This window comes from Anolis sagrei, chromosome X (genome assembly GCF_037176765.1).
Source record: "Anolis sagrei isolate rAnoSag1 chromosome X, rAnoSag1.mat, whole genome shotgun sequence".
Classification (NCBI taxonomy): Eukaryota; Metazoa; Chordata; class Lepidosauria; order Squamata; family Dactyloidae; genus Anolis; species Anolis sagrei.
In genome coordinates, this window is record NC_090034.1 from 23994207 (window position 1) to 24012860 (window position 18654).

General features: G+C 40.9%; 1 protein-coding gene across 2 annotated transcripts in view; it reads right to left on the reverse strand.

The window, feature by feature from the left end:
- Positions 1–4614: 4614 nt before the first annotated feature.
- The window catches only part of SHISA9 (shisa family member 9), a 264332-nt gene continuing 250292 nt past the window's right edge, over positions 4615–18654 (reverse strand). Inside the window, exon 4 of one of the 2 annotated variants that reach the window (XM_060786350.2) lies at positions 4615–12250. In XM_060786350.2, the coding sequence (XP_060642333.1) occupies positions 11895–12250 (356 nt within the window). In that variant the 3' untranslated portion in view covers positions 4615–11894. Of the gene's footprint in view, positions 12254–18654 lie in introns of both variants that reach the window. The other variant, XM_060786349.2, reaches the window with a different exon arrangement.

Below are 18654 nucleotides of genomic sequence, written 5' to 3' on the forward strand. Positions count from 1 at the left end.
GTTGCTCACAAATGGAACTTTGGAAAAGGAGACGGGGGGTTAGATTCTTGCAGCCCAGAACAAGCAATTAGAAGAAATGCCATCAAAGCCAGAATTGAAAAGTCGACAACAGATGACCAAATACAATTGATGACAGTGGCATCAGAGCCCCTGTTTTATTATTTCATATCAAAAGTTGCATAAATTAGTATAAAACTGATAAAAAATAGAAGGAGCACAGGTGGCTAAATATCTTTTGACCAAAAATGGGCAACAGCAACGGCATTGTCTGCAGCCTTTAACAATTCTTCCTCTGTTTTTCTTAGACGATCCCTCGCTGTCCGAGTAGGATTGTCTTCCAAGATCGGTGTGCTGGCGGTGGGTACGTAGGTGACTGTGGAGCTCTATTCTTGATCTGCATGTTCTCCTGCAGTGAGGGCATTGGTTTCCAGATGGAAGGCAGTCTCGGTCGGGATTGGCTTGATGTGCCTTTTTCTTGGCACGTTTCTTTCTTTCGCCCTCCATTCATGCCTCTTCAAATTCTACAGCACTGCTGGTCACAGCTGACCTCCAGCTGGAGCGCTCAAGGGCCAGGGCTTCCCAGTCCTCTGTACATGAGGCAGGTCATAGTGGACAAGCATACAGATGCAGAGTTGTCTGTTCTGCTCCACAGTCACACCAGGTGTGGGATTCTTTTAGGTAGTGCCATTTTGCCAGGTTGTCTTTTGATCTGCCCATTCCACTTCTGAATCTGTTCAGGGACTTCCAAGGTGCCCATTCTTGGCAACTTGGACGAAGACCCTCGCAGCAGTGGGGGGGGGGGCATCCATTTGGGATTTCCTGGTATAGCTGCCCAAAGGGATACCCTTGCTAGTGATGGGGGGACACCAAGAGGTAGTTCTCATGAAGTTTTTTTCCTTGATTTGAGTCTACTGGGAGGAGGCTGGTAGCCATGTAGTGGATGACTTTCACAGTGTGCAACCTTATTTCTCTCACATTTAGCAGCAACTTCCCATCGCACATCGGGGGGGGGGGGGATGCCAGCTACCTTGTAGTTTATCAACAGGTGTAGGTTTAAGACATCCTGTGATTATTCTGCATGTTTCGTTCAATGCTATGTTCACCTGTTTTGCGTGGGTAGACTTATGCCAAACAGGGCAGGCATACTCGGCAGTTGAGTAAAGATTGAAGAAGGTGATGACAAGTGGGAACAGCCCAATACACGGGATAGAATGTAAATATGTTTGCTAACCGTGTTTTTGCCAGTATGCAAAAAGAAAAAGAGAGAAACAAGAGGCCTTGGAAAGCTTCAAGAAATGATTTTTAGAAATATTTGTAAAGCTAGGAAACTGCTTGGAAGAGAAAACCTGCGTGGGAGGGATGCTTATGCTTTTTGGGTGGATTATATAGCATATAATTAATAATCATGTGGAAGCAAACTGATTAGACTTTTAGGCACCCATATAACTTCCCAGAAGTTAAGTGCTTTTTGAGAAATGAAAGTTAAGTGAACTAGAAACTTATTATCATGCATGAGCACACTACACACCCAATCAACTAGTAAGGAAGAACCCACCTGACTTATGATGTAGAAAAGTAGAAACTTACTTGGAGAAAAGGCATAAAACCCCATTGATTGTATGTTCTGGGTGGGCAGTCTCACTTTTGACCGGTGAGACCTGTCTGGCCAGGCATAATACTGTACAATCTAGTTGTTTTCACCTATCAAATCTGTCTGCTCTTTTCCTGCACCTCTTGGATCATGTATCTTCATTAATCCCCTACAGCACTGGTTCACAACCTTTTTTTTTTTTTTGACCAGGGACCACTTTGACCAGGGACCAATCTCCCAACATTAATACCAAAAGGGGTACGAATCAGTTTTTGGTCAACTTGGTTATTTAAGGCTTGGTTATTTAAGGTGCTGATTCAGAAAATTGCATTGGATTGACTGCATCAGCTCTAGTTTCTGATATAGAACATATGCCATCCAGTAGTTGCCATCTGCTTAGCCACAGAAAACCATATTTAATAAGCCTCTGCACTATAAGAGGGTTTCGCGAGACCAGTTGCTCTCATTGCAATGGTGTAGTATTGGTGAGACCACAGACCATATTTTAATTCTTGCGGACCACTCGTGATCCATGGACCACAGATTGGGAACCACTTCCCTACAGTTCTACTCCAGAAACTTCATTTTTTCTGGCTAAGGGAAGTACTATTATTTTCTTCAGCCTAAGTAGGCACTTTGTTTATAATTTTATTTATTTATTTAGAACTTTTGTATCCCATTCTTCTCTACCTCCATGGAGGGACTCAGAACGGCTAACAGCAAAATTCAATGCTATACAATAAATAATGTCATAAAACAACATACAATAAATAAGTTCATACACACACACACACACACACACACACACAATTCATCACATTAAAAACAACATTCAACTCAGTCCAAAACTCTTAGTCTATATCAAATCATCCGTCAATCTGCAAATAAATGCCTGCCCCCAAAGCCAGGATTTTAGCTGCTTCCTGAATGACAGAAGAGAGGGGGCAGACCTAATCTCAACGGGGAGAGAGTTCCATAGCCGGGGAGACACCACAGAGAAGGCCCTGTCTCTCATCCCCACCAAACGCGCTTGTGAAGATGGTGGGGCTGAGAGCAGGGCCTCTCCGGAAGATCTTAAAGTCCTTGATGGTTTATAGGGGAAGATACTTTCAGACAGGTAAACTGGGCCCGAGTCGTGTACGGTTTTGTAGGTTTTTCTTTGCCATTTTTAACCTTTCAATGTGCAGACCCCAAAAACAAAGTTTTGGCAGTTTAATAAACTTTCCCCACGCTTTTTTATGATAGAACCAATTAGGAAATGACATTTAGAACCCATGGACAAAAATCATGTAATATGACTCAGTGGCCCTGAGCTATGTCTCCAATCACCAGCGACTTCTTGTTATGAGCAAATAGCATTTATTCTTTCCTTGGCACACAGTGTCCCTTGTTGCTAGCTTCCTATTTGAGTTATGCTGCTTTCACAAAGGTATGTTGGAAGGCACTGCTTAGTCGAAGCTATTCTGAATCCATTCTCTACCATCTCAATTTGCCCTCGGATATGAACGGTAGTTCTCACAGTAGCTGGGACTTGGAGTGGATTTCTTTTTTTCTTTCTTTCATTTTTTTTTTGCCAGCAGGAGTGCATTGAGAGAGATCTCTGTCATATTACAAAGTATTTGGGCTTGGACTGATTGGAAGTTACAGATAAGCTTTACAAAAGAGCTTTCCAATAGAGACAGAGATGGTTAGAAAATGCTTTTTTGTAACAATGAACAACACAACTCCCTGCCTTTTTGGATTCTCCATGGGAATCTCCATGGGTGACATCATTATGAATGCCGGAACATTGTACCACTGATTAAGAATATAAAGCAAAACTAATGGGAATTATCCAAACTGGATGGGAGAGGAGGAATGCTCTTTTTCTGAGAAAGGTCTTAGAATGGCTCTTGAAGAACCACTTTTTCACTTTTTTAAAGGGGAAAAAATAGCACCTGGAAAGAATAGCCTCCACTTAATAATAATTCCTCTGCTGTATTTTGAAGCTGAGGCACAATTAGAAAGGCATTCTGTATGACATAGAAAGGGGCCGCGGTAGAACAGTGAGTTAAACTACCAGCTGCAGAAAATCTTGCCAACTGGAAGGTTGGCAGTTCAAAGCCATGGGTCAGGGTGAGCTCTCGCCATCGGCCCTAGCTTCCACTTACTTAGCAGTTCGAAAACAGTAATGTGAGTAGATTAATACGTACCACTTTGGTGGGGAGGTAAAAGGCGCCCTGAAGACATGTCAGCAATACGATCAGGAGGACATCCATGGACAACAGGCTCCTCGGCATAGAAAATGAAACAACAGCACCTCCTCATGGCCAGAGCTGAGCACAGCCTTCAGATGCAGGAGATGAAAAAGAGGGAAGCCTTTGCGTCTGTCTATTTACTGTCTCTCTTTGTTGTTAATCATATAACGGCATTGAATGTTCCCCATATATGTATTCTGTAATGCATTCTGAATCCTCTCGGGGAGATAAAGCAGAATTTATTATTATTATCATTATCATTATCATTATCATTATTATGCAAATTTATAGTGCATAATAATAATAATGATAAAACTTTATTTACATCCTGCCCTATCTCCCCAAGGGGACTTAGGACGGTTTACAGCAGATATCAGCAAACATTCAGTGCTGTGAGAAGCTGAACAAAGACAGAAGTAACCAACTCCTCATATCCCAAAAATGAATCCACATCTACATAAAAAATAAGAACACATTGTACTGCAATATTACTAGTAATATTATATGTAATATATAATATACAATTACCATATTATTATATATTATTATATTGTACTATATGATTATATCACAATATATGTACCATAATACACTACTAGTACATACATAATTAGTATAAAGCATAAAGGTAACTTTAAAAATTAATAGAGAACTGTACAATCCAGGAGGAACACTCAGAAGAGGGATATTCCGAAGGCATCCCGGCCTTGAGCATTCAATTAATATCTATATAGCCCCTAAGGATGTATTGGATCAGTGTTTACACTTGACAAAGAGAGAAAGCCATTCACATAGAATCTTTTTTTATTGCCCAGATAGAAATTCATATTAATATAGTGAATACGCATGTTTACAAATAAACTTTTAAAAACAAACATTTCTGTGTTGTTGTAGGAAGTGATCTCAAATGCGGTCATTATCAACAAGTATTAATACACGTAAACCAAACATACATTTAATAACTTAGCGCCTACAAAAATGTGTCCCAAGTCGCACAAAGAAAAACTCGAATGGGTTAGCTGCACTGTGTATCGTAAGCACATGGACCAATCTGAAGCAATATTCCATTAAAGCAATAGTCCAAATCAATTGTCGCTTTTTCCCGTGACATAAAAGAAATGGAGGCAACAGGACTGATTTATGCACCATTTCTCTTTGCATTATGTGCTCTCCCAAAAATACCTCAAATTGGTGGGGAGAGAAATGACCATTCCACCAAAATATTTCAACCGTATTGCATGGATGTATTCAGAGCAAGTGAGCATTGCCATTGGCTAAAATAGTAATTCATGATTTACAATGACCAGAAGATAGGTTATTTCTTTTCCTAGCTTTCTTTGTGGGGTTTGCCATTGTAAGCAGCAGCAGCAGCAGCGTGGGCTCATTTTCAATCATCTACAAGGGCTTGGCTTGGATTTCAGGACATTATTGGGTAGTCCAAAATATTTAGAGCAAATTCTATCATCTTTGTCTCCTGTCTTTAATCCCCAGTTTATGCAAGATGCCTGGAAACTCCATTTAAGCAACATATATTGAAAAAGTTATTTGGAACATTAATAAAAGAAGACCATCGAACGGCCTTAAGAAAACTTCTCTGATGATGTTCCTCTGGTTCGTTCTCCATGTCATTAATGCATCCAGGTAAAGAGTTCTAAGGGTCACATGTTACAATATTTTGAGCATCGGTTTAGAAGAAGTTGCCCTTTGTGGCGATATAGGTCTATCATAGCATTAACATTTCCTGTGTTTTGTGTGTGTGTGTTATCAGAAGGTAAACATGATTGGTGATACATGGCTGCATTCACATGTTTTTCAGTCTATTTGCAATGAGACATCTAAACTAGCTCTGATGCAATCGGCTGAGAGGGAAAAGGAAGGGGCCTGAGGCTGTTAGGAATTGTGGGAGTTGGAGTCCAAAACACCTGGAGGGCCCAAGTTTGCCCATGCCTGCACTAGTTGGAGTATGGATTTTTTCTTTCCCTAGTGGACTTTGAATGAAAGAATGCCTGACCATCATAACCCCCCCCCCCCCCCCGATCACTTGTAACTGCAACATTTTCAGAAACCAATGGACAGAAATTCACTTTCTTGTGAACAGACCATACAGACATGACTATGCTTGGCCTCTACTTTCCTCTGTCTAACAAACTCCAAAAATCTTGGAGAGTCACTGCCACACAATAGAGATATATCTAAGTGAACTAAACCAAAACTTAGGGAAAGGTACCTTTTTGGGGCCCTGAAACTCTTCTAGCATCTGCCACTTCAACACGTTTATTAAATTCCACTGATTCCCACACTTCAGAAGTGGTAACTCACTGTGTCCATCACATCAGGTTAGGTTCAAGTGTAGGGTAGACTAAACTGGACTAAACTTGGCACAGAGAAGTCCCCTGACCAACTAAACATGCTGCAGAGGTTTGGGGGGAATTGACCTTGATTTTTGGGAGTTGTGGTTCACCTGGATCCAGAGATACTGTGATCTCCACTAACAATAGAGTGGAACCAAACTAGGCGCAAAAAACCCCCATAACCAACTGAATGTACTACAGGGGTTTTGAGGGGGGGGGGGTTGACCTTGATTTTGGGGAGTTACAGTTCACCAGTATCCAGAGATACTGTGACCTCCACCGACAATGGACCGGGACCAAACTAGGCACAGAGAACCCCCATGACCAACTGAATGTACTACAGGGTTTTTTTTTGGGGGGGGGGAGGGGGGATTGACCTTGATTTTTGGGAGTTATAGTTCACCTGTATCCAGAGATACTGTGACCTCCACCGACAATTGACTGGAACCAAACTAGGCACAGAGAACCCCCATGACCAACTGAACATACAGCAGGGGTTTGTGTGTCTGTGTGTGGGGGGGAGGGAATTGACCTTGATTTTTGGGAGTTATAGTTCTCCCCCATCCAGAGAGCACTGAACCCAGCCCACGCTAGATCTGGACTAAACTTGGAATACAGACCCAACATGGTCAGCTGTGAATACAGGTGGTGTTTGGGGGTGATTGACCTTGGAATATGGGAGTTGGAGTTCACCCTTATCCTGAGAGCCCTCTGAACCCCAGCAATGACAGATCTGGACTACACTTGGCACAAAAAACCCAATGTGGCCAACTATGAAAACTAGCGGAGTTTGGGGAGATTGAACCACAATTTTGGGAGTTGTAGTTCACTCACTCTAATCTCTACTGTGTGATGGCAAATCAGCTGAAAACTACTGGGTACCACTGAGTAACTTATAGATTTAACAGTAGTAGTGTGATGAAGGTAGGAAAATCATCCCTTTCATCTCAAAACCGAGTATGACTGAGCACTATGATAAACATACTCTACCAAACACTTGACCTGGTTCAATGTGATGAAGTGGCTGGCTATTGTAAGAAAGTTGTCAAAAAATGTAACCTTCCCAAGGTCTGCACTAGAAGAACAAATATGTTTGCTAGGAATATTTCTAAGAAAACATCCTCACGTTGCTGTGTAGCAATGAGTTTCAGAGAAACGTTCAGGTCCAACGAGCAAACAGGTGGTAAAGATATTAGAAAAGAGCTCCTTGCCACTGACAGAGGCTTTGCATACCCAATAGAAGTAAATGGGGCTCGCTGCTGCATAATTTCTTTCTCCTTGTACCAAAGAAATATTTTTATATTTAATGCACAGCTTTAAAACTGAAGTTACAGGGTGTCCTTTTCTGTTGCAAAAAGGTACTATTCATCCAAAGTATTCAATATGTTGGCGTCTAGCCACTTAATTCCTATAAGACAGGGTTTTGATGAGTGTGAAAACAGTAAAAAAGTGATAATTTGATGTACAATATATAAGGAGAGGCATAAAATGTCAAATGGTAGGGTGAGATGAAAGGAAATGTTTGCAGCTCAAAAGAAGGTTACCTAAAGTGCCCTCTTAATACTGTTAGATAGAACTGTGTATGTAAAGGGGTCACAGCTAGCACAGTGGATTAAACTGCCAGCTACAGAAAATCTTGCTGACTGGAAAGTTGGCAGTTCAAGCTATGGGTCGAGGTGAGCTCCTGCTGTCAGCCCTAGCTTCTGCTTACGTAGCAGTTTGAAAACAGCAATGTGAATAGATAACTAGGTACTGCCTTGGCAGAAAGGTAAAAGGCGCCCCAGAAAACATGCCGGAAGTTATATCAGGAAGGCGTCCACGGAAAATAGGCTCCTTGACATGGAAAAATGGAACAACCACCCCTCCCCATGGCCAAGTTAAGCACAGCCTCCAGATGCCAGAGATGAAAAAGAGGGAAGCCTTGCCTCTGTCTATGTACTATCTGTCTTTGTTGTTAATTGCATAATGGCAAGGAATGTTTGCCGTATATGTATTCTGTAAGCTGCTTTGAGTCCTCTCAGGGAGATAGAGCGGAATATAAATAAAGTATATTATTATAATAGATCACATCTATAGTATATAAAAAAGAACTCGTTTTAAGTAGGTTACAAATATGGGAGTGCTTTCAACACATGTTAAACACTGAGGTCTAGAAATGCTCAGATTTGAAATTGGTCACTACGCATGGTTTGCAGAATCATTTTCTTTACTAATAGGCCATTGATGCTGATGCCTCCCAGTTGCCATTTTCTTCAAGATGCTCATAAAATGGTGCATGCAGCACCATTGGTTGTAACTAGAAATTGGTGGCCAGAGGGTTTAATAACCATAACTCTTCTTGTATTTTTTAAATGAAAGCAACTAATCATGAAAACATTTGAAGGTGAGCACACATTTCCTTTTCCCATAAATACTTCTCTAAGTTTTGTGGAAAACTGGTGGACAGGATCTGGGCCAAATTGAGTCCGATTGAAATCAGTTTGAGCACGTTCGAATATAGCAAACATATAGTTCCAAAACAATGAGAAATGAGGAGCACAGAAAATCTTTGATCCTTTGATGACAACTCCAAGAATGAACATGGCATTATCTGCATGCAAATTGTGTATTCTTCCACTGAAAAATAAATAGCAGAACTTATTGGTTACTATTTGGAGCAATCTTCCCAAAGTTGTACTTCAAAACACTTTCCAAGCTCTGGGCTCCATCCAATTGAAGAAGCAAGATTCAGACCAAAGACACTGGCTTGCAGTGTAATTTTACACACAAACACACACACACCTACCTACCTACCTACCTTTGGGAAGCAAGATTGAATTCAGTGGATTTGCAGCCCTTGTCACTATCCTTCATCGTCATCTTAAAAGCTAAAGTGTTTTTCCTTTTTTGTGTTTAGATCATTTCATTAGTGCACACAAAGGTGAACAACCAATTGTCCTTAGCCTCTTCTCATGTTTTCATTTCAAGTTTTTAAAAGCCCTCAGTAAGCAATGGCTTTAGATGTTTGGCGAGATTGATTTCTCTCTCTTGGCAGCTGTAAGGAAAGGGAATATTATCTAGACTCTTTAACCAAATCAGAGTTTCAGGTTGTATCTTACAATTTCCCAGCGGCAGGAAGTTAACAGCCCGACTTTGGTCAGAATTCAAAAGTAATGAGTGGTAACAGCAGTTGTTGGGTTGCTGTAGCAAGGGGTGTCTTTTGGTTATTTTAAAGTCATTTAAAGATATTTGCAAAGGCATTCTGCAACGATGTTAAGAGCAAAGCTTTCCAAACTGTGTGTCGCAACACATTCCTGTGCCAGTTGCAGTGCGTGTAGTGTGCCCAGAGGCGGCCCTAGGTAATTTTCAATGGCAAGCAAACAGTATTTTGCCCCCCCCCCCCAATCACTGATATATATTTTCTGTTCGTCGTGGGAGTTCTGTGTGCCATATTTGGTTCAATTCCATCATTAGTGGAGTTCAGAATGCTCTTTGATTATAGGTGAGCTATACATCTCAGTAACTACAACTCGCATATGTCAAGGTCCATTTTCCCCCAAGAGCGCCTCAAGAGTGCTCCTAGGCAAAACTATACTGCAAATGCTTACTTTGCGTAATGGGTTGAGCCGCCCCTGAGTGTGCCACAAGAAGGTCAGTTAGTCAGTTGTTATCATCCTTGTTAGTTAATGTAATGCATTTGATGTACTGGGATTAACTTGAGGACTTTCTGGTTTATTGTGTCCCCAGACGTTTAGTCCTTACCATTTATGTATGTGCCCATATCCCTTTTTTTGGCCTCTGTATTATATGGACATGGATATACCTCATATCCGGTAGTAGGGTTTTTAAAACCAATGTTTACACATTTTAATTTTTATTGTGAATTGTTGTTTACTTGTGTTTTGGTTTGTCTTGTTTGCTTTATATTGATTGATGTATTATTATTTATTTATTTTTATTTTTATGTATTGTGTTGTATGTTTTCATGTTGTGAGCCGCCCCAAGTCGCTTGGGGAGATAGGGTGGGGTACAAATAAAGTTTATTATTATTGTTTTGGGAGGAAGATAGAAGGTGCTTACTGCCCCACTCTTTTTAACATCTATATGAATGATTTAGTGCCTTGTTTAGCTACAATTGACTCTCCTTCACCAGTAATCAGGAACAGAAAGGTTTTCACCCTGATGTATGTAGATGATCTAGTGCTCATCTCACTCTCTCAGTTGGGTCTTAAAAATCCTGAAGATCTTCAATACCTACTGCCAAGAGGAACATCTGTCAATGAATTATTCCAAGACCAAGGTTATGGTTTTTGGCAGACACTGCCCCAGGTGTAAATAGACTTTAGACCAACATGCCATAGAAACGGGTGGCAATTACACAGGGCTCTTAGATAATTTCTCCAAAAAGTGTCAGATTGACCAAGACAACATCCTTCCAAAACAGCACTTTTGAGCAAACAAACCTTTTTTTGGTCTGGAATGTTATTCAACAACTTTCATCAAATCTAATTTTCCAAAAGCCAGGGTTTTTTAATCATGTGGACCTGCAAAACAGGATCAACGATAACAGAGAGAGATAGAGAGAAACAAATTCGAAACAATTTACACTTGCATAAATGCAAACAAGGAAAGGGCAATTTGAGGCAGGGTACATCAGTTTCACAGAAGAATCAAGAACAGACAGCCACTCCTAGGGTCTGCAAAATACAACATACCGGTGAAACATGAAAATTGTGTTGTATATCATCAAAATGAGTGGAAAAAACCTAACAGGACCTTAGTGCCTCAAACATGAAAGAATCTGAAATTGATACAGATTTTACTTAAAAACAAGACTAGCATTGAACATTAGTAATACGGTAAAGGCACCACCCACACTTATTTGTTCTCAGTCCAAAGAAAACTGAGCAAGGAAAAGAAAAAAGAAACAGTGGTGCAACAGCTGTGAAAAGGAACAATTCCATTCAGTGGTGAATTCCTGACCTGTGGCGTTCTTCTTCCATTTTTTTCCTTCTTCGGCACAGGTTCTGGAAAAAAATGCTATAAAACTGAAAGAAAACCCAACCTTTCCAAAGCTTTCTACAACCTAGAAAGTCTCATATTTTTGTAACAGTCTCTGCAAGTTTTGCACACAAGTCTTTCAGGTTCAACTGGTGTGTGTTGTGTAGAATGTTGTTGTTGTTGTTGTTTTTTGCTTGCTTGATGAGCCATGGTACAGAAACGTGATACGAAACGTGAGGATTTCAGCCAAGGTGTTTGCTCATTTCAGCTCCTTCCTCCTGAAGCATTTTCAGCATTCCTAACAGTGCCATTTCCCCCCAGTACATATGGACTTGGTCTCTGTGTCCCTGACTCCTTCAAGGCCAGCACACCGTACAAAGTTCTTAAGTGGATGGGCGGTGACTCTACATTGTGCTACTTCTCATCATGGATTTTAATTTGGGAAAGGCAGGAAGGAAATGCAAGAGAACGATTGCAAGGTTTTGGTCCCAGTGTAAAATTCAGAGTTCGGACAACCTTCGATGTATTGCTGTGTATAGCGCTAACCTTTCCCACTCCTGTGATTTGCGGTTTGCTACCTCATTTGTGTTCCTTGCCCTTAATATATCTACCTCTCCTGTCTGGGTTATTTTTAATGAATTACTTGTTTTCTTGTATAGCCTCTTCCACAGTTGTGTTGGTTTTCCCTCCCACATCTTTTAAAAAAGAGAGGAAGAAAAGTAGGGAGGAGGAATCTCACACAGTCACCTCTGTCTTGCTGTTGGTGATGAAGTAGGGCTGTGTGGGCAAGTAGTGCTGGCTCCGTGTTGTCAACGGGTCGCCCACGGACGGGTCCCCTGCAAGGTTTCTCCCCTTGGTTGCATAGGCGTGCTGTCGCAGGGACTGGTCGCTAGGGTCCCAGGTTTTGTAGGCCAGGGGGTGCATGTGGGGCTTGGCTGCCTTGGGCCGCTGCCCGTTGTGTTTCATGGTGCCGCCTTCCAGGACGTACGGCCGGTCCTCCTCCACACACACCGGGTGCAGTGGCAGCGTTCCCTTGGAAGCCAGCTCTGCAAGGTGCCGTCGCTTGGAGTAGAAGTCCTCACTGCCCTTGTCTGCTGTTGAGAAAAGGGGAAGAGTAGTGAGCTGAACATAGGGTCCATGACACAGGTAGAAATATGGGTTGAAGTGTACAATTGGAAGGGGATGTGCTGTCAAAGTCTTTCACAGCTAGAATCAGTGGGTGCGGGCTGTATGGTCAATGTGTTTTAGCAGCATTCTCTGCTGACGTTTCACCTGCTTCTGTGTCTACTAGTATCTTGAGAGGATCCTGCTAGAATACATTGGCCATACAGCCCGCATACAGGGACTGTGGTGGCACAGTGGATTAAACCCTTGTGCTGCTGAACTGCTCATCTGAAGGTTGGCAGTTTGAATCCACAGGATGAGGTGAGCTTCTGCTGTTAGCTCTAGCTCCTGCCAACCAAACAGGTTCCTTAGCTTGGAAATGGAGAAAGAGCATTGCCTCCAGAGCCAGAGATGAAAGGGGAAGCCTTTGCCTATGTCTGTGTGTTTGTGTCTTATTGTATGTCATTGTAACAAGCCATTGAATGTTTGCCTGTGTCAACTTACATACTGTTATCCGCTCTGTCCCCTGGGGAGAAGGGCGGAATAAAAATAAAGTGTTGTTGTTGTTGTTGTTGTTGTTGTTGTTGTTGTTATTATTAGCCCGGAAACCACATGACACCCTTTCATTTTATCTCTTGTTTTAATGATACTGCACCCTGCCTCAAGCCACAGGGAGGCAGGTAAAACATTCATCATCATCATTATTTTCATTATTGTCGTCATCATCATTGTTGTGAAGCACCTTCCAATTCTGACATGGAACTTCTAACCAAAAAAACTCTAAGTCAATTGCCCAGTCTTGTATGCCAGCTTGTTTTATTGTACAACTGACGTTGATATCACTGTGTCACCTATTAGGGTAAGGTGCCATATGAGTCATGATTGGGTTGGGGTGTTATGTGGCTTCCCGGCTATTCTAACAGACGTTTCGCCTGCATCTGTGGCTAGCATTTTCAGAGGCTCTGATGGTGGTCAAGCAAATGAAGTATGTAATATACCTGTGGAATAATGTCTAGTGTGGGAGGAAAGAATTAATGTCTGTTAAACTAGTGTGAAGGGTGCAATTAGTAACCTTGAAAGTAGCCTGGCCTTTGTTCCTTTTGAATTGTTTGTTGCTTGGAGGCATCCTTTGTCTGGGTGGTTTCCTTACACCCTGTCTTGATTCTAGTGTTTTTTTAATACAGGTAGCCAAATTTATGAACTCTTTGCTTCGCGGACCATATTTTAGTTCTCACAGACCACTGGTGGTCTGCAGACCACAGGCTGGGAACCACTGATCTAGAGGCTGACTATACCTAGTATTTACATTAGCCAACACACACCTCTTACTGCCCTGTTTCTGGGTATATCTGACCTGCCTGTTTCAAAACTGGCACCAGTTTCCCCCTCTCAGTCCTAGCGTTTGAGATACAGAACATATGCCATCTACCAGTCGCCATCTGCTCATCCATTGAAAACCATGATAACCGTATCTAAGAAACTAGAGCTGATGCAGTCTCTCCAATGCCATTTTCTGAATCAGCCTCAAATAACCCCAGGAACAGGCCAAAAAGAAGAAGAAAAAAAGCAAGTTGCCGAAAAAAGAAATTATCTGTGGTTTTGAACCTTCCGCATGCCAAGCCAAAATGTCTGCGTTTCCATATTTCTTTTGCAGTCATAGAGATAAACAATGGCTACTGCACCCTTTGTTTCCTTCTCATTTTTCACTTTTTATATTAAAAAGGAGTTCTAGGAAACTTTTGCAAAATTGTGTGTTTCCCTTTGATTTGCCGACAACATATCATCGCAAAGAAAAGGGAATAAACATCTTGCCCCAGTGTTGCGGCTTCTAAAGGTGCATATTTTGCTAGGGGTTAATTGTTTGTTTGTTTGTTTGTTTGTTTTTGTGAAAGCAACCACCTGGCCTTGAATTTCAATGCGGCATTAATTCTAATGGCTGAGGATAAATCAAAGTTGACATGCTTATGCAATCAAAATGTCAAAATGATGTGCAGAGTCCATCAAATAGTTTTCTCTCTGGTGAAGGGAGTCCCAGGTACACAACCCCTCTGTTCATGCAACCGGGGCCTGAGTGAGCAGTGGCCCCTTTAAGCAGGGGAGTGAAAAACAAGCTCGATGAATCGGAAAAAAGAGAATAATTTATGCAGCAGAAACCACTTTCAGCACTTTTCTGCATGAACTGTAAAGCTTAAATTCCCACAACCCTCTCTCTAATAAGAAAAGAACGCAGCCTTGACTCATGTCTCTTTGGGATTTCCCTGGACTGCATTGGTCTAAATTGCCTCTCTAGGAGTGGTATAGCGGGATTGGCTGTTAGACTTGCCCAAATGCTATCATCGAATCACAGGGCCATGCAGCCAGAGACAGACCCCAAAGATTTCAATACTATATTCCTATCGCTGTAGCCTAGAATACAACTGGCTTTTTTAGTTGCCGCATCACACTGTTGAGTCATATCCAGCTTGTTGTCTACTTGGGACTTCACCCCACGCAATAAGTAAAACGTTGGAGATCATTGTTTTCCCCTTAATTGGAAATTAAACAAATGATTTTCCTACCCCCATCACATGTTTTCCTTCATAGTAGGACTGTGGTTGGCTCAATGGGTTAAACCCTTTTGCTGCTGAACTGCTGACCTGAAGGTTGGTAATTCGAAGCCACAGGTCAGGGTGAGGTCCCGCTGTTAGCTCCAGCTCCTGCCAAACTAGCAGTTCGAAAACATGCAAATGTGCAAATGTGAGTAGATAAATTGGAACCACTTTGGCGGGAAGGTAATAAAGGCGCTCATGCAGCCATGCCAGCAACATGACCAGAAGGTGTCTATGGACAACAGGCTCTTAGGCTTGGAAATGAAACAAGAGCACCTCCCCATGGCCAGAGTTGGGCACCGCCTCCAGAAGCCGGAGATGAAAGGGGAAGCCTTTCCCATTGTTCTGTGTATTTGTGTGTCATTGTTATTTCACTGTAATAAAGGCACTGAATGTTTGCCTATCTGTGTATGTTGTAATCTGCTCTGAACCCCTTTGGGGAGATAGAGCGGAATATAAATAAATAAATAATAATAATTATTATTATTAAAAAGGTAAAGGTTGTCCCCTGACATTAAGTCCAGTCATGTCTGACTCTGGGGTGTGGTGCTCATCTCCATTTCTTTTTTTTTTTTTTAAATAATTTTTTATTGTTTTATCACATTTATTACATGTTATTACATTTTGTACATCAACCTCTTTAACATGTTGTTTTGTTGTTTTGCTCTGACATTTCCACCCCTTTTCTCTTCCCCCCCCCCTTTTTCACCACAGTGCTCCCCTCCACCCGTCTCAAGCCACCATTCTTACATTTCATCTGTCCAAAATTTCATTTCTTCTTGTGACGGTAATTTTCCTTCCTTATTTTTTAATCCATTTACCACAAATCTTCCCCATACAGCATCAAAATCGCTTTGTTTCCATATACCTTTTTTAACCTTTAATATACATGTCAATTTATCATTTATTGCTATTTTCCATGCTTCTTTATACTCTGGGGGGTGGTGCTCATCTCCATTTCTAAGCCGAAGAGCCGGCGTTGTCCGTAGACACCTCCAAGGTCATGTGGCCGGCATGACTGCATGGAGCGCCCTTACCTTCCGTCGGAACGGTACCTATTGATCTACTCACATTTGCATGTTTTCGAACTGCTAGGTTGGCAGAAGCTAGGGCTGACAGCGGAAGCTCACGCCGCTCCCCGGAATCGAACCTGCGACCTTTCGATCAACAAGCTCAGCAGCTCAGTGCTTTAACCCACTGCGCCACCAGGGGCTCCTAATAATAATAATTATTATTATTATTTCAGCTTTTTTTTCAAATTATCATCCATTTGCCTTCCCATCACATGGGAGACATATTTCTCCTCCCACTGTCTCCTCCCCATTTTCTTTTACTTGAAAAAATCCTCTGTATTTGTTTTCGCAGAAGTACTTTTGAATATGAAATCATTAAATGGCATTTCTTCAATTCTATATTATTCTATATGATAATGTATCTTTATACAGATGCCTCTCGATTCAAAAGATAACTCTAGTGAATTTACATTGATAACAAAAAGATATAAATAACCATTCCTTCCTCCTCAGTCCCAAAAATATTATGGCGGAAGAAAGGAATTTTACGACCCATTTCCGTTTCTGCGTCCAGAACAACATCATCGCTATGTTTACATGATGGAAATACCCATCATGTGTTAAATTTGACGTTTTTACATGGGGAATTTAAAATTGCCAACTGACTTAGCAAGCATAGGGGAAAAAACAACACTTTAGAAACAGCAAAATACCTGGAACCTATGGTACGAGCTTGCGTTATGAGATGGGGTCAGTCGGTAGCAGTTTCTTAAATGTGTAGGAACACTGATTTTATTGCGTGTGATGATGTCCTGAGACTCCTAGGTCCCTTTCACATGAACTGGTTTCAAACCAGGTGTTGCTATGGTCCATGCTGATTTCTGATGCCAAGCCAAGTTGACCAGGATATGTTACTGTTCACAGTTTTATCCCCTCTCCTGTCAATGTCCCCAGAAACCAGTATCTGATTGGAGGAAATAGTAGTGTGCCCACCTCTTAGCAAAAATAACACATTGGTTTAAACTGGTTATACCTGAAATGTGTTGTTTCTCTTCAGGTTGATTGATAGTGGATAGATGCTTTCTTGACAGTTTTATATTTCTTTAATCTCATAAATTGGTGGGAAGAACTTAAATAAGTAAAATATGACAGAAAAGAACCTGACAGATTCACTTCTATGGCTCTTGGTTCACCACTTTCTGTTGATGGTTGTTTTAGAGGGAGGAAATACCAAAAGGCAACTCAGGAAAAAGAGTGCTAGCGAACAACTTCAAATGACTTAACAGCAGCAAACTGAGACATGCTCCAAAACATAAGTCATGTGACAGCATATGTGAGTATGGATCTAATACTACCCATATGTATTTTGCATCTCAGTTGCTACATTATTATCTGGATGCTGTTGTCACACATGCCATCATTACGTCTACAGAGTTGTACGTATATTGATAGAGCTTTCATTGGATAGTACTTTCCTACTAAATATGCGTATCTATTTTGAGGCAACGGAGAAAGTTGAGCTATGTAAACATGTATTTAAAGCTTTTGGGAATTTTCCATATGCTAACCAAACTTTGATACACATTGAAATTTATCTCGAACAAAAAGGCTTACTGGAGCTATAGTGTAAACTAAAATGCATAGTTGAATATGGATCTCAGGGATGTGTGATCTATTTAAAAAATGATTCAAAAATAATTACAAAACTGGGGGGTGCTGGCGCTTTGTTTCTAAAGTGTTTCTAAAGTATACTTAGTGAAAATTTAGTTACTATAATGAAAGTAACGAAACTCCATTACTATTTCGTTATAGTAATTCCACATAATTAAATTGGGGACATTTCAGAGGCTCCTGTTTCCCTCATTTTAAAAGCTATTGGGGTGAAACTTGCTACAATGGTAGAACACATTTACCACTGTTAGCCCACAAAATTTCAGAACATTATCCATGGATTTTTGGCAAATTTTTGATTTTTTTTATAAACAACATAAAGAAAATATGTTCCTACTTTGAAAATGTTATTTCCTGTTTAATTGTGTTGAAAGTAGTTCAAAGTAAAGACCTTTCTGATGCTGATGCAGTCTGGGAAATGTAGTTTAGGGCAGGGCCTTTTGAATTCTCTGGAATAGGGCTCCTCCCTTCCCAAACTACATTCCCCAGAGTTCTGTGCTGTTCCCAAAATGCACTGCTTCATCTTTTGCCTGCTAATAATGCCGAGACTGCATTAATTTCATAGAGAAATAGTAAGGCACACAGGCAGCCTTTGGCTTTGCTCCCTTGCCTTGTGCTGAATGTGAAACTGACTTTGAGAACCCTCTGAGATTTACAAAACTAAAATGAAAAAGTATGAAGTAAGTTTCGATTCTAAAATATTGATGTGGGCCACGCAAACGCTTCAAATATGTCTTCCAACTTACAAAACTTCCAATTTTCTTATGATTTCTGAAACTTCTGATTTTTTTGCACTTGCCTAATGGATCTAGTAGAGTGCTGTTCTCAGAAAATCCTAATTTTTTCAACTTTTGTTTTTCTTTTATCCATTTTTTTTACCTCTTTTGATTTGGTAAAGGAAAAAAAGAAACCATATAGTATAAGATCAGAGGTTCAATCTCCATTTCCAGCCAGTTTTCTATATATTAAACTGGATTGCCCAATGTTATAAATTAAATAAATATAAATATTATTAGGCAACCTCTAATAGCTAGTACAGGCATGGTAGATATTTCCAATTGTGCCTTTAATCCAGTATGTCAAAAAAGAAATGGTTTAATGACTAAGAACAGAAATATC